General features: G+C 32.6%; 2 protein-coding genes and 3 non-coding genes across 5 annotated transcripts; 4 read left to right on the top strand and 1 right to left on the bottom strand.

Annotated features, from left to right (window-relative positions):
* Positions 1–412: 412 nt before the first annotated feature.
* Positions 413–7,025, top strand: LOC116339681. Its single transcript, XM_031765707.1, has 19 exons — positions 413–695; positions 763–922; positions 985–1,102; positions 1,168–1,265; positions 1,322–1,446; positions 1,518–1,658; positions 1,728–2,217; positions 2,280–2,434; positions 2,509–2,577; positions 2,643–2,933; positions 3,806–4,000; positions 4,072–4,231; positions 5,070–5,187; positions 5,252–5,349; positions 5,408–5,532; positions 5,599–6,229; positions 6,294–6,448; positions 6,509–6,574; positions 6,648–7,025. Exons 1-19 carry the CDS (start codon positions 496–498, stop codon positions 6,907–6,909), a joined length of 3,657 nt encoding a protein of 1,218 aa, XP_031621567.1. The 5' UTR covers positions 413–495; the 3' UTR covers positions 6,910–7,025.
* A 190-nt stretch (positions 7,026–7,215) lies between these two features.
* On the top strand, positions 7,216–7,286 carry Trnag-gcc. The gene has a single exon. It is a non-coding gene; the product is annotated as a tRNA-Gly (tRNA).
* Positions 7,287–7,951: 665 nt separating this feature from the next.
* Positions 7,952–8,023, bottom strand: Trnae-uuc. The gene has a single exon. It is a non-coding gene; the product is annotated as a tRNA-Glu (tRNA).
* A 516-nt stretch (positions 8,024–8,539) lies between these two features.
* Trnae-uuc lies at positions 8,540–8,611 on the top strand. The gene has a single exon. It is a non-coding gene; the product is annotated as a tRNA-Glu (tRNA).
* Positions 8,612–15,695: 7,084 nt separating this feature from the next.
* Positions 15,696–16,453, top strand: LOC116339647. The gene is made up of 2 exons (XM_031765659.1): positions 15,696–15,851; positions 15,924–16,453. Exons 1-2 carry the CDS (start codon positions 15,733–15,735, stop codon positions 16,387–16,389), a joined length of 585 nt encoding a protein of 194 aa, XP_031621519.1. The 5' UTR covers positions 15,696–15,732; the 3' UTR covers positions 16,390–16,453.
* Positions 16,454–18,359: the final 1,906 nt, after the last annotated feature.

An 18,359-nucleotide genomic window follows, 5' to 3' on the forward strand; every position in this document is an offset into this window, starting at 1 on the left:
CAATTTTAATCAGTAGCAATAAATTTCATCGGTGATTACTAAGAATTTGATACTTTTGTATTTGATATTTGTCTTATCTTGGCGAGCCGAAAGCTTTGTTTCTAATCTCCGATTAACTTTTTTCTTCGCGAAATATCACCATTTTATTCGAAAACTTTGCTTTCATTTGAAATTAATCATTTTTTCAATTTTGTGCTGAAGAAAACATGTCCATGAACCTATCCAAAGCACGTCTGTTATCGCTTTTGGTAAGATCAGATTGATTATGATTTATAATAACAGTCGCTGAGCGCAGTCAATTCATCCACCTTTTTTAAAATTGTGTGTGACAAAATGATAAGAAAATGAAAATGATAATTGCATTTTAGAATCACTATAAAGTTCAGTCGTCTGAAAATTCTATAGGTGTACAGATTGTTTTGTGCAAATATTTCATTTAAAAATTAAAATAATAAGTCTGTTTGTACAAATTGCATTTAATTTAAAATCATCAAGATGAATGCGAGTGTTTCATTTGAAGGAGAATCATATTTTGCGACTATAGATTATAGTGTTTTTATAATAATTCTAATGTGTTCACTATCAATTGGGATATATTTTGGATTTTTCAGCAAAGAACTTAAAACGGCCGAAGAATATTTGATTGGCGGTCACAATATGAAACCTGTTCCTGTAGCCATAAGCCTTATTGCCAGGTTAAATATTTGATCTCATGATTTTAATGACGAAATAATAGATTTTATCAATTTATTTTGTAATCAGTCAACTGTCTGCAATTTCGATAATGGCACTACCAGCGGAAATATATTCATTTGGATATCAATATATATTTTTGTTACCTACGCTATTTTTTGTGACTCTTGTTACAAACTATATATCGCTGCCTGTTTTCTATTGCAATAATATTGAAAACTGTTATGCGGTAAGTGTAAAATTTCAAGATTTTTGAGATATTTTTATTTTATCGGCAAAGTCAATTTTTAGTATTTAGAAATTCGATTTGGGAAAATTACACGAAGACTTCTGACCGGATTATACATCATTCTTGGTCTGTTTTTCTTTCCATTGTTGATGTATATTCCATCATTGGCGTTCGTCGAAGGTTCGTTGAGTTTCCACGAATTTAAATAAACCGATTTTATAATTCGGAATATTTATATTTTTCAGTTACAAAGCAGAATATTCTGTATGTAAATATAATTGTGTCTTATGTTTGTGTAACTTACACGATGCTCGGTGGAATAAAAGCAGTGGTTTGGACTGATGTGAGTTCAAGATTGAACACTTCAAAACCTTATCTAAATTGAATGTTTATTGACAGGTTTTGCAAGCATTCGTAATGGTTACTTCATGTGTTATCGTTGCATTTCTTGGTGTTCAAAAAACAGGCGGAACTTATGAAGTTATAGATCGTGCCATCGAGGGTGGTCGCCTTTTTCCGCCAAAGTAAATAGTTTTTATTTCAAATTTTTTCTGATTTTTTACACTTTCGATTCAAACAAGAACAAATCTTTCAGCATGTCAATGGATTTAACCACGCGAATAACATTCTGGAATTCAGTGTTGCCACAATTTGTTGGTTGGACATGCTATATAAGTTTTCACCAGAATTGTGCCCAACGCTTAATTTCGTTGCCAACTTTGGAGAAAGCAAAAAGGTTCGACTCAAATGTGTTCATGCATTCAAATGTATTTAAACTTATCCGTTAATTGATGTTTTTTTTTAGAGCGATGATTGTGTTTTTCATTGGTGTTATTTTTATGATGGGCATAAATAGTTCTACTGGACTGATCATGTACTCATTTTATCATGGTTGCGATCCAGTGCGATCTGGAACAGTCACGAAATATGATAAATTGATGCCAAGATTTGTACAAGATGTTGCGGGTCACATTCCGGGAATGTCTGGCATTTTTATAAGTTGTGTGTTTAGTGCATCACTTTCAACCGTTTCGGCCGGTTTGCATGCAACTGCTGGAATTATTTATAGCGATTATGTTCGACCATTTAATTTTTTTCCACACAATGATGCCAATGCAAACCGAACTATGCGTATTATTATAATGTTATTGGGTAGTTTTTGTGCATTTGGTGCTGTGTTCATTGAACGATTTCATTCCATTTTCCAAATCATTAACACTGTCGGCGGAATAACGGTCGGAACAAAATTCGGAGTTTTCACAATCGGCATGTTGTATCCATTTGCAAATCAAAAGGTACAATAGGAAAAAAAAATCTCTTATTACTTACAAAACTTACTATTATATCTTATCATTAGGGTGTTCTGACCGGGATAATCGTTTCTGTTGCTGTGGTTTTAATGATTGTCATAAATACGCAATACTACATTTCTGAAGGGAAATTGATATACAATGTGATACCGACGTCGATCGATAAATGTAGCAACGAAACACTTTCTCATATACCACAATCGTACGTCATGAACAATTTATGAATAGTGACAATTTTACGAATTATTTTTCCAAAATTTTCTCAAATTCTTCTAGCGCTTGGACACTGCCACCGAATGAACAAGACGACGACGGTTTTGCATTCTATAAAATATCTTTTCAATGGTATCAAAAAAACGAGACTTCTAAATTAATTTGTGCCTAAATCCTCCATCTTTTTTCATATCTAGGTATCCTCTTATTGGGTCAGTGGTTTTTTGGGTAGCCGCAGTACTTGGTAGCTACTTGACCGGTGGTCAAGATTTAAGCAAACTCAATCCACAATTACTATCGCCATTCGTACAAAAAATGTTGCCAAAGAAGTATCGTCATACTGAACTCAAACCGATTGAAAAGAAGATCTCAAATCATGAAGAAGGCGACAAAGAGATTGTGTCGAAACAAGAATTAGCCGAATTAATCACACAAAATGATGATAAAATAAATCAAATTAAAATTATGTTTGAAAATAATTTATCTTAATTGTAAATAGTTATAGAACTTACGAACAATAAAAACAGATTACATGAATATAGAAGTGATATTACTGAAATGATATATGTTTTCGCTTCATTGCAAATACGAAACCAGTTTACGGCAGATGTAAGTTGGTGTCAGATACTAGATGCTCTAGTTATAATTAGAATTAATCTTAGTCTTAATATTGTTTTTGAAGATGCAAGACAACAAAGCTTAGATACAAACGATTATAAACGTATGATATTGAAATCTTAATAATTATACTTTGTGTCACCATTTATATATATTTGTCTCGTTTTGATGACAGTCATTGTTTTGTATCGCTTTATTTTAAATCAACGTACGACAGATAACAATTGAATGAAAATACAAGTAAGTAAACAAATTCTTCGACTCAATTTGGAAATATTTTACTGCATGTATCGTGATGAATTCAGAAATAGACACATTGCAATTTGTATGTTGTCATTGTATTTTGGATTATCAGTGTCTCTGCGATAGCCGTGCATATTTGGCTGAGCAATTTGAGTTGCGTACAGGCGATCAACTGTGCAGCCAAATATGTTCAGCTATCGCGGAGATACTGAGCATCCAAAATACAATGAATATGTAAACAAACATATCTTTTAATTCATAACTACAATGTGTATTTATTTGTTTTCTTTTTCGAAATTACGCCAAAACTCTTTGCTGTTGATATTTGACTTTGCTGTGTAAATAACATCAGTTACTTGATAGCCTGTATCGATTACGATAAGAACGCAGATCAAGTTTTAATTTACCCTTATGTCATTTAGTTATTGTCAATCTGTCGTGTGAGTTCGTTGTAAATTTAAAAATCAATGTGTTCTACATTCTAAACTTGAAATATGAATATTACTGACACTATTTCGGAAGTGGATAATTTTACTGGCGCCGACTATGGCATACTTGTCATCATATTGTCATTTTCTCTGGGGATCGGTGTGTACTTTGGATGTTTCAGCGATAGTCTAAAAACTGCTGAAGACTACCTTGTTGGTAGTCATAAAATGAAATCTATTCCCGTAGCTATTTCGATTGTCGCCAGGTAATATTACACTATTTCGTAGCAAAATTAAACAATTTATGATTTGTTAAATTAAATTACTTTATTTTCAGTCAAATTTCTGCCTATTCAATAATAGCCATACCGGCCGAAATTTATTCATTTGGATGGCAATATTTATTAATTATTCCGACGATGGTTTTCGTCGTTTGTTCAATTAATTTTCTCTTTTTGCCAGTATTTTATCAAAATAATATCGATAATTGCTATGCGGTAAGTAGTAATCTTATATATAATAATGCATCAATCAACCGGACTTTGTATCAGACAAATATAAAAATAAATTGTCAGACCTTTTATTACTCGATTTGAAGTACCGAACTTATCGATCATAAATACTTGTTTCAATTGAACGCCTTGATCGAAGTACTCATAATTTTTTCATGACAAAACCCTTGAGATTTCTTTTTAATAAGTCATTGTTACCAATCAAGAAAAAATGTTCAACATTTTCGATTCAATCCGAGGATTGGTACTTTTTTCCTACCAAATCAAAAACATATTGCATAAATTGGGCTCAAACAATTAAATCGTTCTCACAGTCCATTAGTTTTCACTGGCTCGGTGGCTTTCCATTGTAATGTCTTTCAAACAAAAAGAAATAAACCGAAAAATTTCACATGAAAAATTATATAAAATAAAAAGTCACCATTACCGTAATCTCATGCAACCGGGGATATGTGATCTGAATCAAATGCTAATTAAATATGTGGGTTTTTATGGTGAACGATAAAATGTTGTGACAGACAAAATCTCATATGGCATGTCTGCGAAATGGAAAATGGAACCGTTTAAACGGCATATGACATGTTGTTTCATTTTTTCGCTCATTAGACTGACCGTCATCAATTGGTCACCGAAACAATGCACACATAAATTATACGCGCTTAATTTGACGCAAATTAATGAAACATTTTCACAAAATGAAAAGTGTTACATGATCTCAATGGAATTTTAGTTATGCTATAGCAACGAAATAGACCTGATTGATATATTCAAATGACCACGATTTAAATGCCACTACCTCCGAATAATATGATTTCTCTTTCAGTATTTAGAATTACGATTCAGTAAATCGGTTCGAAAATTTACTACATTGCTCTTCATAACTCTCTATCTTTTCTATCTGCCTGTCGTTATGTTCATTCCATCAGCTTCATTTGTCGAAGGTAAATGCACGCGATGACTTCAATTCGAATTTGGGATAAATCACAAACCGTTTTTTTTTTTCAGTGACAAAACATAATATCCATGTGGTGAACACGATCGTTGCGTACATTTGCGTTTTTTACACTATGCTGGGTGGAATAAAGGCAGTGGTTTGGACCGATGTACGTTTGTATTGTTTTTGCATGAATTACGTTTTTTACTTTTTTTTTTTTTTGAAAGGTGTTGCAAGCATTTGTGATGATAGCATCCGTTGTTGTGGTGGCCTTCTATGGAGTCTCTAATGTTGGTGGTTTGACTGAAGTATGGAATCGTGCGGTAAACGGCAATCGTATCAGTTTACCTAAGTAAAAAGAAAAATATAGATAAAAACTGCCCACATAATAAACAGAAGCACCTTTTGTATTCCACAGTTTTGTATTGGATTCTGTAACTCGCACAACATTTTGGAATACGACATCGAGCGTATTTATTATTTTGTTGGTCAATATTGGATTTAGTCAATCTTGCATTCAGCGACTTGTGTCGTTGCCTTCGTTGAAAGCAGCCCAGAAGTCCGTCTATGTATTTTTCTTCGGTTTTCTGTTTATTATGTCTTTCACGTGCGGTACAGGCATAATTTTGTATGCTTATTATCAATATTGTGATCCAGTCAGTGCTGGAATAGTCACAAAGTATGACAAAATGATGCCTCGTTTTGTTCAAGAGGTAACTGGGCACATAACAGGGATGTCAGGTATATTCATATCATGTGTATTCAGTGCATCTTTAAGCACAATATCAGCTGGATTACACTCAATATCTGGAGTTATCTACAATGACTACATTCGTCCGAAAAAGTGGTTCGCCCACACCGATGCCAATGCAAACCTAACAATGGGCTCCATTATATTTGTATTGGGAACATTTTGTGCTGCGTCTGGCATTGTTGTAGAACAATTTCAATCGATATTTCAAGTTTTGAGCACCGTTGCTGGCGTGTCAACCGGAGCGGTTTTTGGTGTATTCACATTAGGAATGCTATATCCATTCGCAAATAAACAAGTAAATATTTCTTTCAAACACTCCAACTTTTCAAATGGAATTAAAATTTGTATGATATAAATAGGGAGTTTTATCTGGAATGATAATAAGTATGCTTATTATGCTTGTCATTATTATCAACGCACAATATCAAGCAGCACAAGTTAATTTCCACTATGAAATACTGCCGACAAGAATTGATGGATGTAACAATGAAACTATCGCTCATTCCCAAAAATTGTGAGTCACACTCAGCTTAACTTTAAAGCAAATTCAAAATGACATTCAAACTAATTTCAGAACACCATCAACTCTATCGCATGACAACAATGAGGGCTTTGCATTTTATAAGATTGCCTTCCAATGGTACCCATTTTTCGATTATTTTTCGATTATTTTAAATTAATTCGATTCTTTTCTTTTGTGATTCTTCCCTTAGGTACCCATTATTGGGTGTAATTTCAATGTGGATTCCATCTGTTATTATCAGCTATTTGACAGGTGGACAAGATTTTAAAAAATTTAACGCTCAACTGCTATCACCATGTGTTCGAAAATTATTGCCAATTAAGTATCGCCATACCGAACTAAAATTGATTAAATCTCAGAAGGCGCCAGCAGACGATGAAAATGAAGATAAGTTTATGACAGAAATGAACGAATGGATTTCTAAAAAGGAGGAACGCTCAATAGAAACATGATGGCACAGATATTCATGAAATTCAACGAAAAGAAATCGAAATTAGATGTATTTTTTTTACAGTTCACCGAAATTATTTTAAGATATTGATTAGAATGCGAATGAACTTACGACGTGTGTGACAAAAATAAATAATGAAAAAATCCACTGAAGTTTATTACTATTTTTACAACATCTGTATAAATAGACGACAAGTCTAAATTAAAGTAGAGAAGGAGATAAAATTGATACGAAAACGTGCTTGAACTGACGTGCTGGCGATATGATCACGACGACATGTTCGGAATGAGAACATCTTATTTCACAAGCATCGGTGGTTCAGTGGTAGAATGCTCGCCTGCCACGCGGGCGACCCGGGTTCGATTCCCGGCCGATGCAATAATTTTTTTTTTTTTTTCATTTTCAACCATTCCAATTCAACAAATTATTTCATTAAGTTCGTCTGTTTTTTCTTTCAATTTATAAAAGTATTTTGAAATATTTTCAATTTCGACTGATGCAGTAAAATTGTTTTTATTCTTTCGATTGAACGATATTTTCTCACTCGTTTTGATGTGAAATGCAAAATGTCCAAAAATCAAAAATACGCTTCAAATTAATATCGTACACATCGCTCGTTTCTTTCAAGTCTCATTCGATATAATTATGTGTTCACTGGGTTGCTGCAAAACACGTATCACTGGCGCCCTCACTGTATTGCATAGTGAAGTAACTCAATAGTACGTGTGTGAAATGTGAAGATTTTTTCTCGCACGAACTAGATGGCGCTAATAACTAAGTGTCTTTGCAGCAATGGTGTGTATGTGTTGCATAAAACTTTAATCATACAAATTTTTGAAAAAGATGAGCATTTTAGATTGAAGTACAGTTTTCGAACATTTTTAAACTTATTCTCTTAAAAATGTAGTGTGTAGAAAGAAAAATTATTTTGATGCATTGCAACAACAATCTGACAAAATTTTTCAAACACCTAAAATGTAAAATGGATAAAAATAGCGATAGGCTATGAAAAAAATGAAAATTTAAAAATCGAAAAAAAATAATTCCCCTACCGGGAATCGAACCCGGGCCTTCTCGGTGAAAGCGAGATATCCTAGCCACTAGACCATAGAGGAGATACAAGTTAAGTCGCTAGTGGCATTTATATTATTCACTCATTTGATGCAATTTCATTTTATGATGAAATTGGAACACTTTTCTTAAGTATTCACTATTTATTATATTGTTTCAATCTCTATGTAAATATTTAAGAAAAAAATAGAAAGCCATGTCTATAAACGTATATTACATTCTTTGTGTGTATCATTTTTCTTCAAAATTTGAACTTAAAATTGAATAAATTCTAGCAAATAAATCAAAGAAAATTTCGAAATACCAAAAGAATGAAATTTACGCAATGTTTTACCTTTCGATTTCCAAAAATAAACGTTAAATAAATCAACAGATCATTCCGCCTAAATGTAGTTAAAAGATGTATCGTGTATTGAATGGAACCGCCACGTGAACATTTCTTTATTTACAGATATGTATTTCATGGTGTTTCCACTTGCTGCGAGATATCTTCATTGCCTTTCCATATATGGAGGACAACACAATTTGATATGAATGCCACTAGCGACTTAACTTCTATCTCCTCTATGGTCTAGTGGCTAGGATATCTCGCTTTCACCGAGAAGGCCCGGGTTCGATTCCCGGTAGGGGAATTATTTTTTTCGATTCTTTTTTTTCCCATTTCAATTCTTAGCGTTATCTTTTTTTCATTGCATAATATAAATCAAAGTTAATTATGAATAATTTCTCTTCCATATTTATTCGAATTAAAATGTCATGGGATACATTGTGAATTAAAAATGAATAAGAAAATCAAGTTTTATGTCAAATAATGTGATTGATATTAGTGGTAATCATATGCATTTAATTAGATTTCCTTAGGATGAGATAATAGGACAAGGCAGTACGACAAAGCTGAATAAAATAGAAAAGATGATTTTCACATATTAAAATGTTTCTGGTTGAAACAAAAACATCAGTATTTACTTACAGATAAAAATGTGGCCATTGTACAGTTGATGATTCCGAATCCACTAAATTGAAACGGCTGATGCGATCTTTGCAGAATTACCACTAGGAATTGTTGTTCTGTCACTGAATAATTGTACCACATTGCACCATATGTAATGGTAGAGACTTCGCTTACAATATGCGTTATTTTGGTTGCAAAATTGCAAAGTACGTAGCAAAAAATTGTTTGAATGAGCTGATTATTCAGACTTAAGAATATTTCAAAATTCAAACCCTCTTCACGAAACGTCTGTAAATTATTTTTGACATTATATACAACGCATTATCATTATTTTTAGATCGACTTACTCTATCGAAGACAAAAACATTGATCGCCAAGAATGCCACAAATGTAAAGAGTTCGAAGAATAAAGCGCCGCTTGTAATGCATTGCAGATTATCCATTGCTCTGCGGAAAAAGGAGTCGTACATAGAATTCGTTTCGCAAGATTTATTTTTGAAAAAAATTAAATTGAAATTACCTTAAAACTCCGAAATGTAAGTCGACCGAGTCTTTGAGAAATTTTCTGGTTTCAAATCGAATACCTTTCTTACGGCTTGAATTTTGTTGAATTTCATCGTCCAAACGTGCGTTAAAATCTTCTGTGGTCATAAAATAATCGACGACGAGTCCGTCGATGAATTGGTGAAATGCATAAAAAATCGAAATCATGCTCGAAAATATCAACATATAAAAATGTACGGTAAACATTTGCACAAAAAGTTCCGAATAAAATCCAAAATACGTTTCTGTATTAAATGGTAACCTAATGAATAAACAAAATTAATTTCACAAAGTAAATGAAGTTGGCGAAAAGTAGCGTACACAACAGAAAAGGGAAAATTCCAAGCATTATCTTTCGGCCATCCAAATACGAGGTGTGTGAACGGTGGCACAGCGTTTGGTAGAAAAAAGAATAATATCGTATAAATTCCACTTCGAAGTAAATTTTTAGCCAGTTTACTATTAGCTTGTTCACGAGACGTATAAAAATTTGCCATTTTCGGATTTAAATGAATTCCTTGTAAAAAAAGAACACAATTTACGATATTGTTTCGATTAAAGTCAAGCATAATAAAAGAATTTTATCCGATGACGTTTAAGTCATACTTCAAATTGATACGGATCTTACGATTTTGAATAAGTTCCTCCAGGTGATCGATAGCTGCAATTACATGATTGCGTTTAAGCAACAATGCCAAATAAATGATTTTGATTGATGAATTGGCGATAAAATATAAAACACCAGCTGAAGCAACTTTGAAATCCTTGCGATTAACATAGCAAAATGCGCCGATTGGTATGGTTGTCAAGCTCATTGATATGAATACAAAATATTCAATGAATCGACTTGTGATCTTTGCAAATCCCAAATCAACAGATGATCTTGTGTATACATCCAGAAACCATAAAATTTTCTTGGTTCCCTTAAGAAACTCCATTATTTAAGAAATTTTGCACAACACTTTTCCAATTGCAGGGTAAAAAAACAGTAAAGAATGGACAACTGTCTTCACAACGTAATCCATAAACGCAACTGTCTCCAATGTTCACAATGCATCATATTTATAGTCCATTTTTTTCATTCTCGTAAATGACACTAATTGATGTTTGTGAAACATTGAGTTCAAATTGAAATCAATTAATTTGTCAATCAATTAAATCGAAAAATGTCTAACGATACAATTTAAAAATTCAGGAGCCAGACATATGTGTATGACACCGTGTATGAAGTCCGTCACAATCGCAAAACACTTTGTCAATATCTGATGCATTAATTAACCGTTTTCGAGTCTCATTCACGTTTCAATTTTCTTTAATACAGTCTTTACTTACCACTTATTTCGTGATTGCATTCAATGAGTGATTTGATTTCTTTTTTTAATCGTCGATTTGATAATTACAAACAATTACACATAACCAAAATGCAGTGTTAAATATGAATCTACTTGGATTTGTAATAGCTTAGCTTATTTATATGCAGGCAAAAAATATTCGAAATTTGATTTAAAAAAAGGATAAATTGAATGGCGTTCATACATTTTTAATATTTGAAAATTGAAAATTCGAATATTGATTTCCTGGTAATTAAAAAAATGCAACATGTTATAAGTTATATCCATTATGGACATACTTTTTTTGAAATATTAATCGACTGTAAGTGGATTTTTTTGTATCTTATTTTACTTATTCCTAGACTTATTCTATTTTTTACTACATTAAGTAAGGTGAAAACATGATGTTGAGTATAACATCTGGTCCTTTCGCACCAATTATATCATTAAACTAATAACATTTTTCGAAGGACCTTCTTATCACTTAATGATCGTATCGAACCCTTATCGTAGTTATTCTTCGCTGCAACGATCTATAGCTTCCCTCTCGAAATATATCTTTCAATATGAAACAACAAGTATTCATTATACATGTATGCATTGTAGTTTGCAGCATTATTAATAGGTATTTCTTCAGGAAATATTGTAGGAATGAAGTTAAAATGTTCAAAATGAAACACCGCTTCTTCAATAACATTTTATTTGGTATTACAATGTCTTAATTTTTCAATCAAAATGTAACACAAACACGGAACTATCTACCAACTATTTTCGTCACAAAATTGATATAAAAAGTTTTGTGTTTTGAATTTTGGTTTCGAAATAATAATGAATAATTATTTTTCTTAAACGACATTTTATGGAAATTATTCATAATCAGGGCTATCCTCTGATTCTCTACAGTGTCGACAAACCATTTGGTCTAAAACGGTGCAACATAGAATGAAACATACCAAGCAACCAAATCTACATTCTTTTCTGCAATCTTTGATAGACCGACGACATTGATGACAAAAGTTTAATCTTGGCTGCACCTTCACATCATACTTCTCTATATACTCAGTCAACCCAGTTTTCTTGTTATTTCCATAGCACCAATAAATATTGCTGTCTTTAGATGTGACACATTTAATAGTCATTTCACGTTTTTCAGCTAATAGAAATTCATGTTCACCTGCACCTTGTGTAAAAAAATAAATGAAGCAATTTTGCACGATTTTAATATCACGAACAAAAGATAGAGAATTGAATTGAACAATGGGAGATGAACACTGTTCAAACATATCAGATGTGAGTAAATATCGCAAATATTTATCGATTCTTATTTTTTTATATTTGAATAAGCCACTTCACTTGGAATTGAATAGCGATGGATTAGTTTCTTTCCTAATAATTAAGGTATTTACCAATTGCCCATATTATATCATAGTTACACCGTCCAATTGCTTTAGGATGCAATATTAAATCTTCGCCTTCATATATTTTCACCTTTTTCCAATATACTATCGAGGCCAAAGGGTTATTGCAAAAGTATTGCATTTTCTTAGAACCTGTGGTAATGTTATTACAAATTTATCAACCATCGAGGAAAATGGGAATAGGTAAAATCTATCATTTACCTTCTGTACATTCTTGGTTGTCATTTGGTGAAGCTACAGCATTGGAATTCCCAGAATCAACTATCGTTTCCTTGCCCAATTCATCGCATACATATTCCAAGGCCTCATCCATTTTTGCAATTATTGGTTTCCCGAGGTATTAATTCCAAACAACTTTTACACTTTGCCTGTTTCCCTCTTTATTCTAGCAAATGCAACAGCCGATGAGAACACTTCATAACTCACCAATATGAAACGAAACAATGAGAGTGACTCTTTTTCGCGCAGAATCCATGATGATGCATCAGAGTTTTTTTCATAACAATAAAACTTTGTTGGAATTTGTGTCGCCTCACAAGAATAATCAATATCTTGTGAGATATTGAGGTTTTGAATGAAGACCCAGCTTGGTCCATCTCATTATTTTCACAACCATTTTATTTGTGAATCTTTTCGAAAGAAGTACTTTCGACACAAGGAATGAATAAATAATAATTTAAAAAAATACCGATATAAAAAATAAAGAAAGCGACCAAACGTTCTGCTTTCTTCTAGATGATACTTAAGATGACTTGAACAGTACTTTTCTTATGCAAACACTTTTCTTCATTGCGTCATCTCTCAAATCACATTCAATTGGCATTTTTTAGTGAATGAAGATCATTATGATCAATAAAGTCGTTACTAACTCTTTTTAGTAGCATAACCGGAATTGGATTTATACATATATGTTTGTGTGTGCTAGAAACATTTAAGAATGTTCCAGTTTTTATATTCATTTAATTTTGGTGGTTTGAACATTTTCAATCTACGCCGTAAAATCGAAGTAATTCATATTGTTTTACAAATAAAGTTAAAATGCCCGATGCACGTGTTAGAACTCTCATCTCTTGTAAAGTATGGTAGATGTCATTTGAAAAAATATTGATTTTCTAATGAAACTGGCACAAGCATATAAGAGACACACGTGTTGGAAGATTTAATATTACCCCTTTGATCTAAGCAAACTTTAAAATTGTCCTGGGAAGATATATTAAATAGTTCCAATCGGAAACTTCAAAGTGAAAAACTTTATCGATAGCTCAACAGTTCTGTAAGAAATGAAAATAAAGTCCAGTTTTGATTCGGTTCCAGTTGTGAAATGTGGTGATTTCAAATTTTTTGAGCGAATCTTCCTCAGAAATTATTAGATCTGATTACATTTGACGATATAAAATTTTTGTTCATTTTATTCAAAATCATATAAAAAATGACACCTTTAGAAACGAATCGTCGTGTTCTGATGTGGCTTTGTGTCCATCCAGCCAATGAAACGACTTCCAAATCGAAACAATTTATGTATATTGTGTTCAGTTTTATCGTATTTTCGGGGATTCTTGTCAGTTTGATTGCAAGTGTCGCTTACTTTTTCAAATATTACCAATCGGATTTCGAAACTGCTCTTTTTGCCGTTTCTCAAGTCTTCGCTGCTGCTGGTATTTTATATACAATCGTAATGACAATTTTTTCACGCCGTGGATTCTATGCGATTTTTTACACATTGCATCAAATTTATGACTCAGGTATATTTTTCGAAAAATATATGACAAACTTGAAAATAATAAAAATTCCCTTTGGATTCAGTCAAAAATGGGGAAACTTTCGAATTCATACTTTTACCCCAAATGAACAGACAAAGTGAACGGATGTGGAAATTTTACTCTAAATTCTGCATGGGCGGGTTTTTTACATACATTTTTGTAATGTCGACCGTTTCGTCTACATTTTGTTACATGACAAAAGGATATTTTGATTCGAATTTTATATATCGTCCAAATAAATTTACGTGAGTCAAGTGCATTTCTGTAAAAAAAAGAAAATTGAATATAAAAAAACAATCCATTTTAAGTTTACCATGGGCGCAGGAAACTCCACTTGGATATATTGGCGAATTATGTGTTTCATTGACATGTATTGAAGCATACCAGATCGATAATGGGGCACTACTTTTACTATTTATATCAATGTGTTCCCATCACCGTGCTTTTTGTAAAATGTATCAAAATGCATTGAACAAGTTGGACATTCGCGATAACACACAAAATCACAAAAAGCTACTTTGCAACTTGATTCGTTTTCATATTTCAGTGAAAAGGTGAGTGCATTCGAAAAAAAGATCAAAAACAAGTTTAGTGATTTGTTCATTTTTCAGTTGGTTCTTAGAGTCAGCAGAAGTTTACAGTCATGTAGTTCTTATTCAATTGGCTTCGAGCATGTTATTCCTGTCTTGCATTCTTTTTCAACTGGATTTGGTAGAGAGTAATATTTTTTCTCTTTTTTTTCAGTTTTTGAAACATTTTTTTTTTCTATATTTTAGCAAGTTAAGCATATCGATAAAAATATTATAACCATTTTATCGGCAACTCTTGTAAGTTCATTGAATCTTTTTTTATACTGTCACTTTGGTACAGTGGCAACGGAAAGCTATCAAGAGATGGCCGATAGCTTGTACGAATCAGATTGGTGGAAACTTTCAGTTGACACACAAAAGTATATTCTTCTCATGAATATCAATATGAACAGATTAATCTCGTTCCATGGATGGCATCTCTGTAACTTGAATTTGGAAACATTTACAACAGTAAATACAAGACTCTAAGAGTACACCATAAAGATTACTTTAGATAATTTTATTTTCATTTCAGTTGATTGAACATGTATTTAAATACTATATGGCGTTCAAAACTTTAAACGAAAATAACCCATAATACATTTCATATATATTTTCCGTAATTCAAGTCACAGAACATGGTTTGCTTCAAATATTTGAATGTTTATTATGACTTCGTTGCAAGTATAATATAATCATGTATGAACACAGAATCTCAACTAATTGGTAATATTCAGTATTAAGCTCAAAATTTATGCATCCAGTTTGTGTATTTTTGTTCAACGTAAATGTGTCAATTAAAACAATACACCGGCTGATCGGCTGATAATATTTACATTTAAGAGTGGTTCAATATGCAGAAAGTTGTGCAAAGAGGACTAAAAATAGGTAAAGTTAAAGGAAGTTTCCATTGAATCATATTGTGATTCCAATTGGTTTTGATTCAAATACGAATAAAGAGAAATAATGGACGAAAACCATAAAATGCCATGCCTTTACCACCTAAAGCGATCAATTGGACTATGATTTTGTAATTTTATTATTTAAATCCATTAAACCAAAAAAAAAATCGATTTCTCTGAAAAAATGCGACGTTATAAAGAGTAGAATTTGTTGCGATGAGATCAGTTTTGTTCTTGCTATTGTGTCATCCGGTTCCGTGCACTTTTTTCAAGTGAAAATGTGGCAAATACATTATTTAGTAGCATTGTTCAGCGTTGCGTCAACATTCGGTGCACCACAATTCATCCAGGGTCCGCTCTATTATACGCCACAACGACAATTTCAATCAATAAAACCGTAAATTTTTGACACATCAAAGACGTGTCATTCATATTTTTGTTAATATTTTCCAAACTTTTCGCTCCTCAGATCTGAACAATACGTGTTGTTATATCCACAATATCAATTGGTGGTGCCAAGAGAAGGTGAAGAAGGTGGAGAAGGAGACTCTTTTAGTTGGGCCAATGTATTTAATTGCTTTTCTGGCGGCGGTGGTGGTTCACTTCGTGCTGTAATTCCTCCTGGTATCGATACAAAGCACCCGGATGGTGAGCAAGACCAAAAAGAATCAACGGACAAAAATCAAATTGATCGAAAACCATCGAAACCATATCAATATATTTTGCCTCCGGCACCCGATTTCAATTATTACTTTCCCCAACCCGATCTTTTTGCACGGCCACCCATATTTCCCAAATACATTGCAAGCAATTCGATCACATTTCCAAGAGTTAGGCTTGTCAACCAGCAAAAAGACCCAAGGAGTATTGAATCAAGCACGGAAATTCCATCTATAACAAGCAATGGGCATGCAAACGAAAAAAACGTGAATTAAAAACTTATTCGACACACACATTTTTTTTGGAAACATAAAATAGTTTATTAACGATGATGTTTAAAACTTATAATAATAATCATTTTAAATAATAATAAATAATTTGATGTGAAAAGAAAAAAACATTTCCCGAAAATGAAAAGTAAATTTAAATTGAATAGAGTTTTGAGTTTTATTTTATCACGATGAGAAAATTTTAATCAATTTTCATTTTTTTTTGTCGCTTAAAATATATTATGATATGAGTAATAAATATTGATGAGAATGAGTGTATGACTTAATTATAATATGTTGTTGCTGTTTCATCGGATTGATAATTTGTGTACGATTCGGTGGTTTCATCGATATCATCATCATCGCTGTCGTCGTCGTTATCGTCGTTGTCATCATTACCTCCATTTATATCGGTTGTTGTATCATAATAGTCGATATTAGGTAGTTCAGTGTCCTCTTCCACCAAATCATGATCAATCGATTCGATTTGGGTATTTCCACTGGTATCTTGTAAATGGTATTGCGGATTGATAATGGCCAAAGATGCTGGCCTACTCAGATCGTGATATTTATAGGTTGAATAATAGCTTTGAACACGTTGAATAAAACGTTCCAAAAACGATGGAAATTTCGATACAGAACCAATGGCCCAAATGCGTAGCGGCATATTTTGCGTGAGTATCACTGCATTTGACGGTTCAAAAGTGGCCACCCAATTGGTTGGAACAGCCATAAATGGAATTGTAAGCTGACGTGATGATTTTGAACCATTTGATGCATTTGTTACACTATTTTCACTTTCTATATTACTCGCAGCGGTGCTATTTAATACCGGTTTTTCCACATCGTTCTGCACATTGACACTGATTGATTTCGAGTTCAAGGTTTCTAAATCTGTAATTGGTTTCAATGTAATTGGTATCGTACTTGCTTCCGATTGATTTTTTAATTGAACATTTTCAGGTCGTGGAAATAAATGAGCAGGTGTGATAAAAATTGAACAAATCAACACTATCTTCCAAATCAAATCGAATTTAAACGATTTGCTTGGATGAAATAACATTTTATTAAATTGCTTCATAATCACTATTATATTACGTCTTTAAGAATGCTATGCAAAATTTTTTGATAAAAACTATTTTTTTGCTCGAGTCAAATTCCGCGCACAAAACTGTTCAATTGCTTCACGCAAAACCGAATAAAATATAATGAAGTAACACAGTACTCAGGTGGCTTTCTTTTGGAAAAAATATATATATTGTATTGACACATCTGTGATAAGTCACACACTGTCGTCAGCATTTTACCACCACTTCATGGTTTTTGTGACTTGCAAAATGCGAAATACTTTGCGAACAAAACAGATAAAAAAAAGAGAATCCGAAGAAATGGTTTTCTTTTAATTGGTTCGGTCTGCATGTGAATGTATGTGTGTGCGTACATACGTGAGCATTGCTCATTATAGGTAAACGCACGAAACTTATAAAAACATCATCATCGTCGGTTTATGTGACAATAACGGTTTGGGGCATTGTTGACTGTTCGAGTGAAAGTCATTCATTCATTAATGAATGAAACAGGGCGATATTGTATGGTATATTGTGAAGTGGCCGTTTTCGATTGTTATGCACGGCCTCAGATGCTACGAGAAACCAGTTATCATAATTAGTTATTGTTCTGCTTGCCGCTGATCCGCACTGTTAACATGATAATCGTTCCATGTTTGCATAGATTTTTTTTAATGCATTGGAAAATTATTAAACGAATACAAACGAATTAAAAATATGTGAATGTCAATGATTTTCTTTTCATCTCACAGCCATAAGATGATGTATGAAAGTGAAACTTCTTTTGTGCACCAACTTTATGAACCGTTTTTCATATAAATTTATTAAGTAATGAAAGTGATTTCGAATCATTTGTTATTGTATTGTTATTATTGTGTTATTTAACATGGAATTAGAAAAAAAGTGTAA

Source organism: Contarinia nasturtii, unplaced genomic scaffold, assembly GCF_009176525.2.
Source record: "Contarinia nasturtii isolate CC-2019 unplaced genomic scaffold, AAFC_CNas_1.1 Cnas_scaffold_533, whole genome shotgun sequence".
NCBI classification, from domain to species: Eukaryota; Metazoa; Arthropoda; class Insecta; order Diptera; family Cecidomyiidae; genus Contarinia; species Contarinia nasturtii.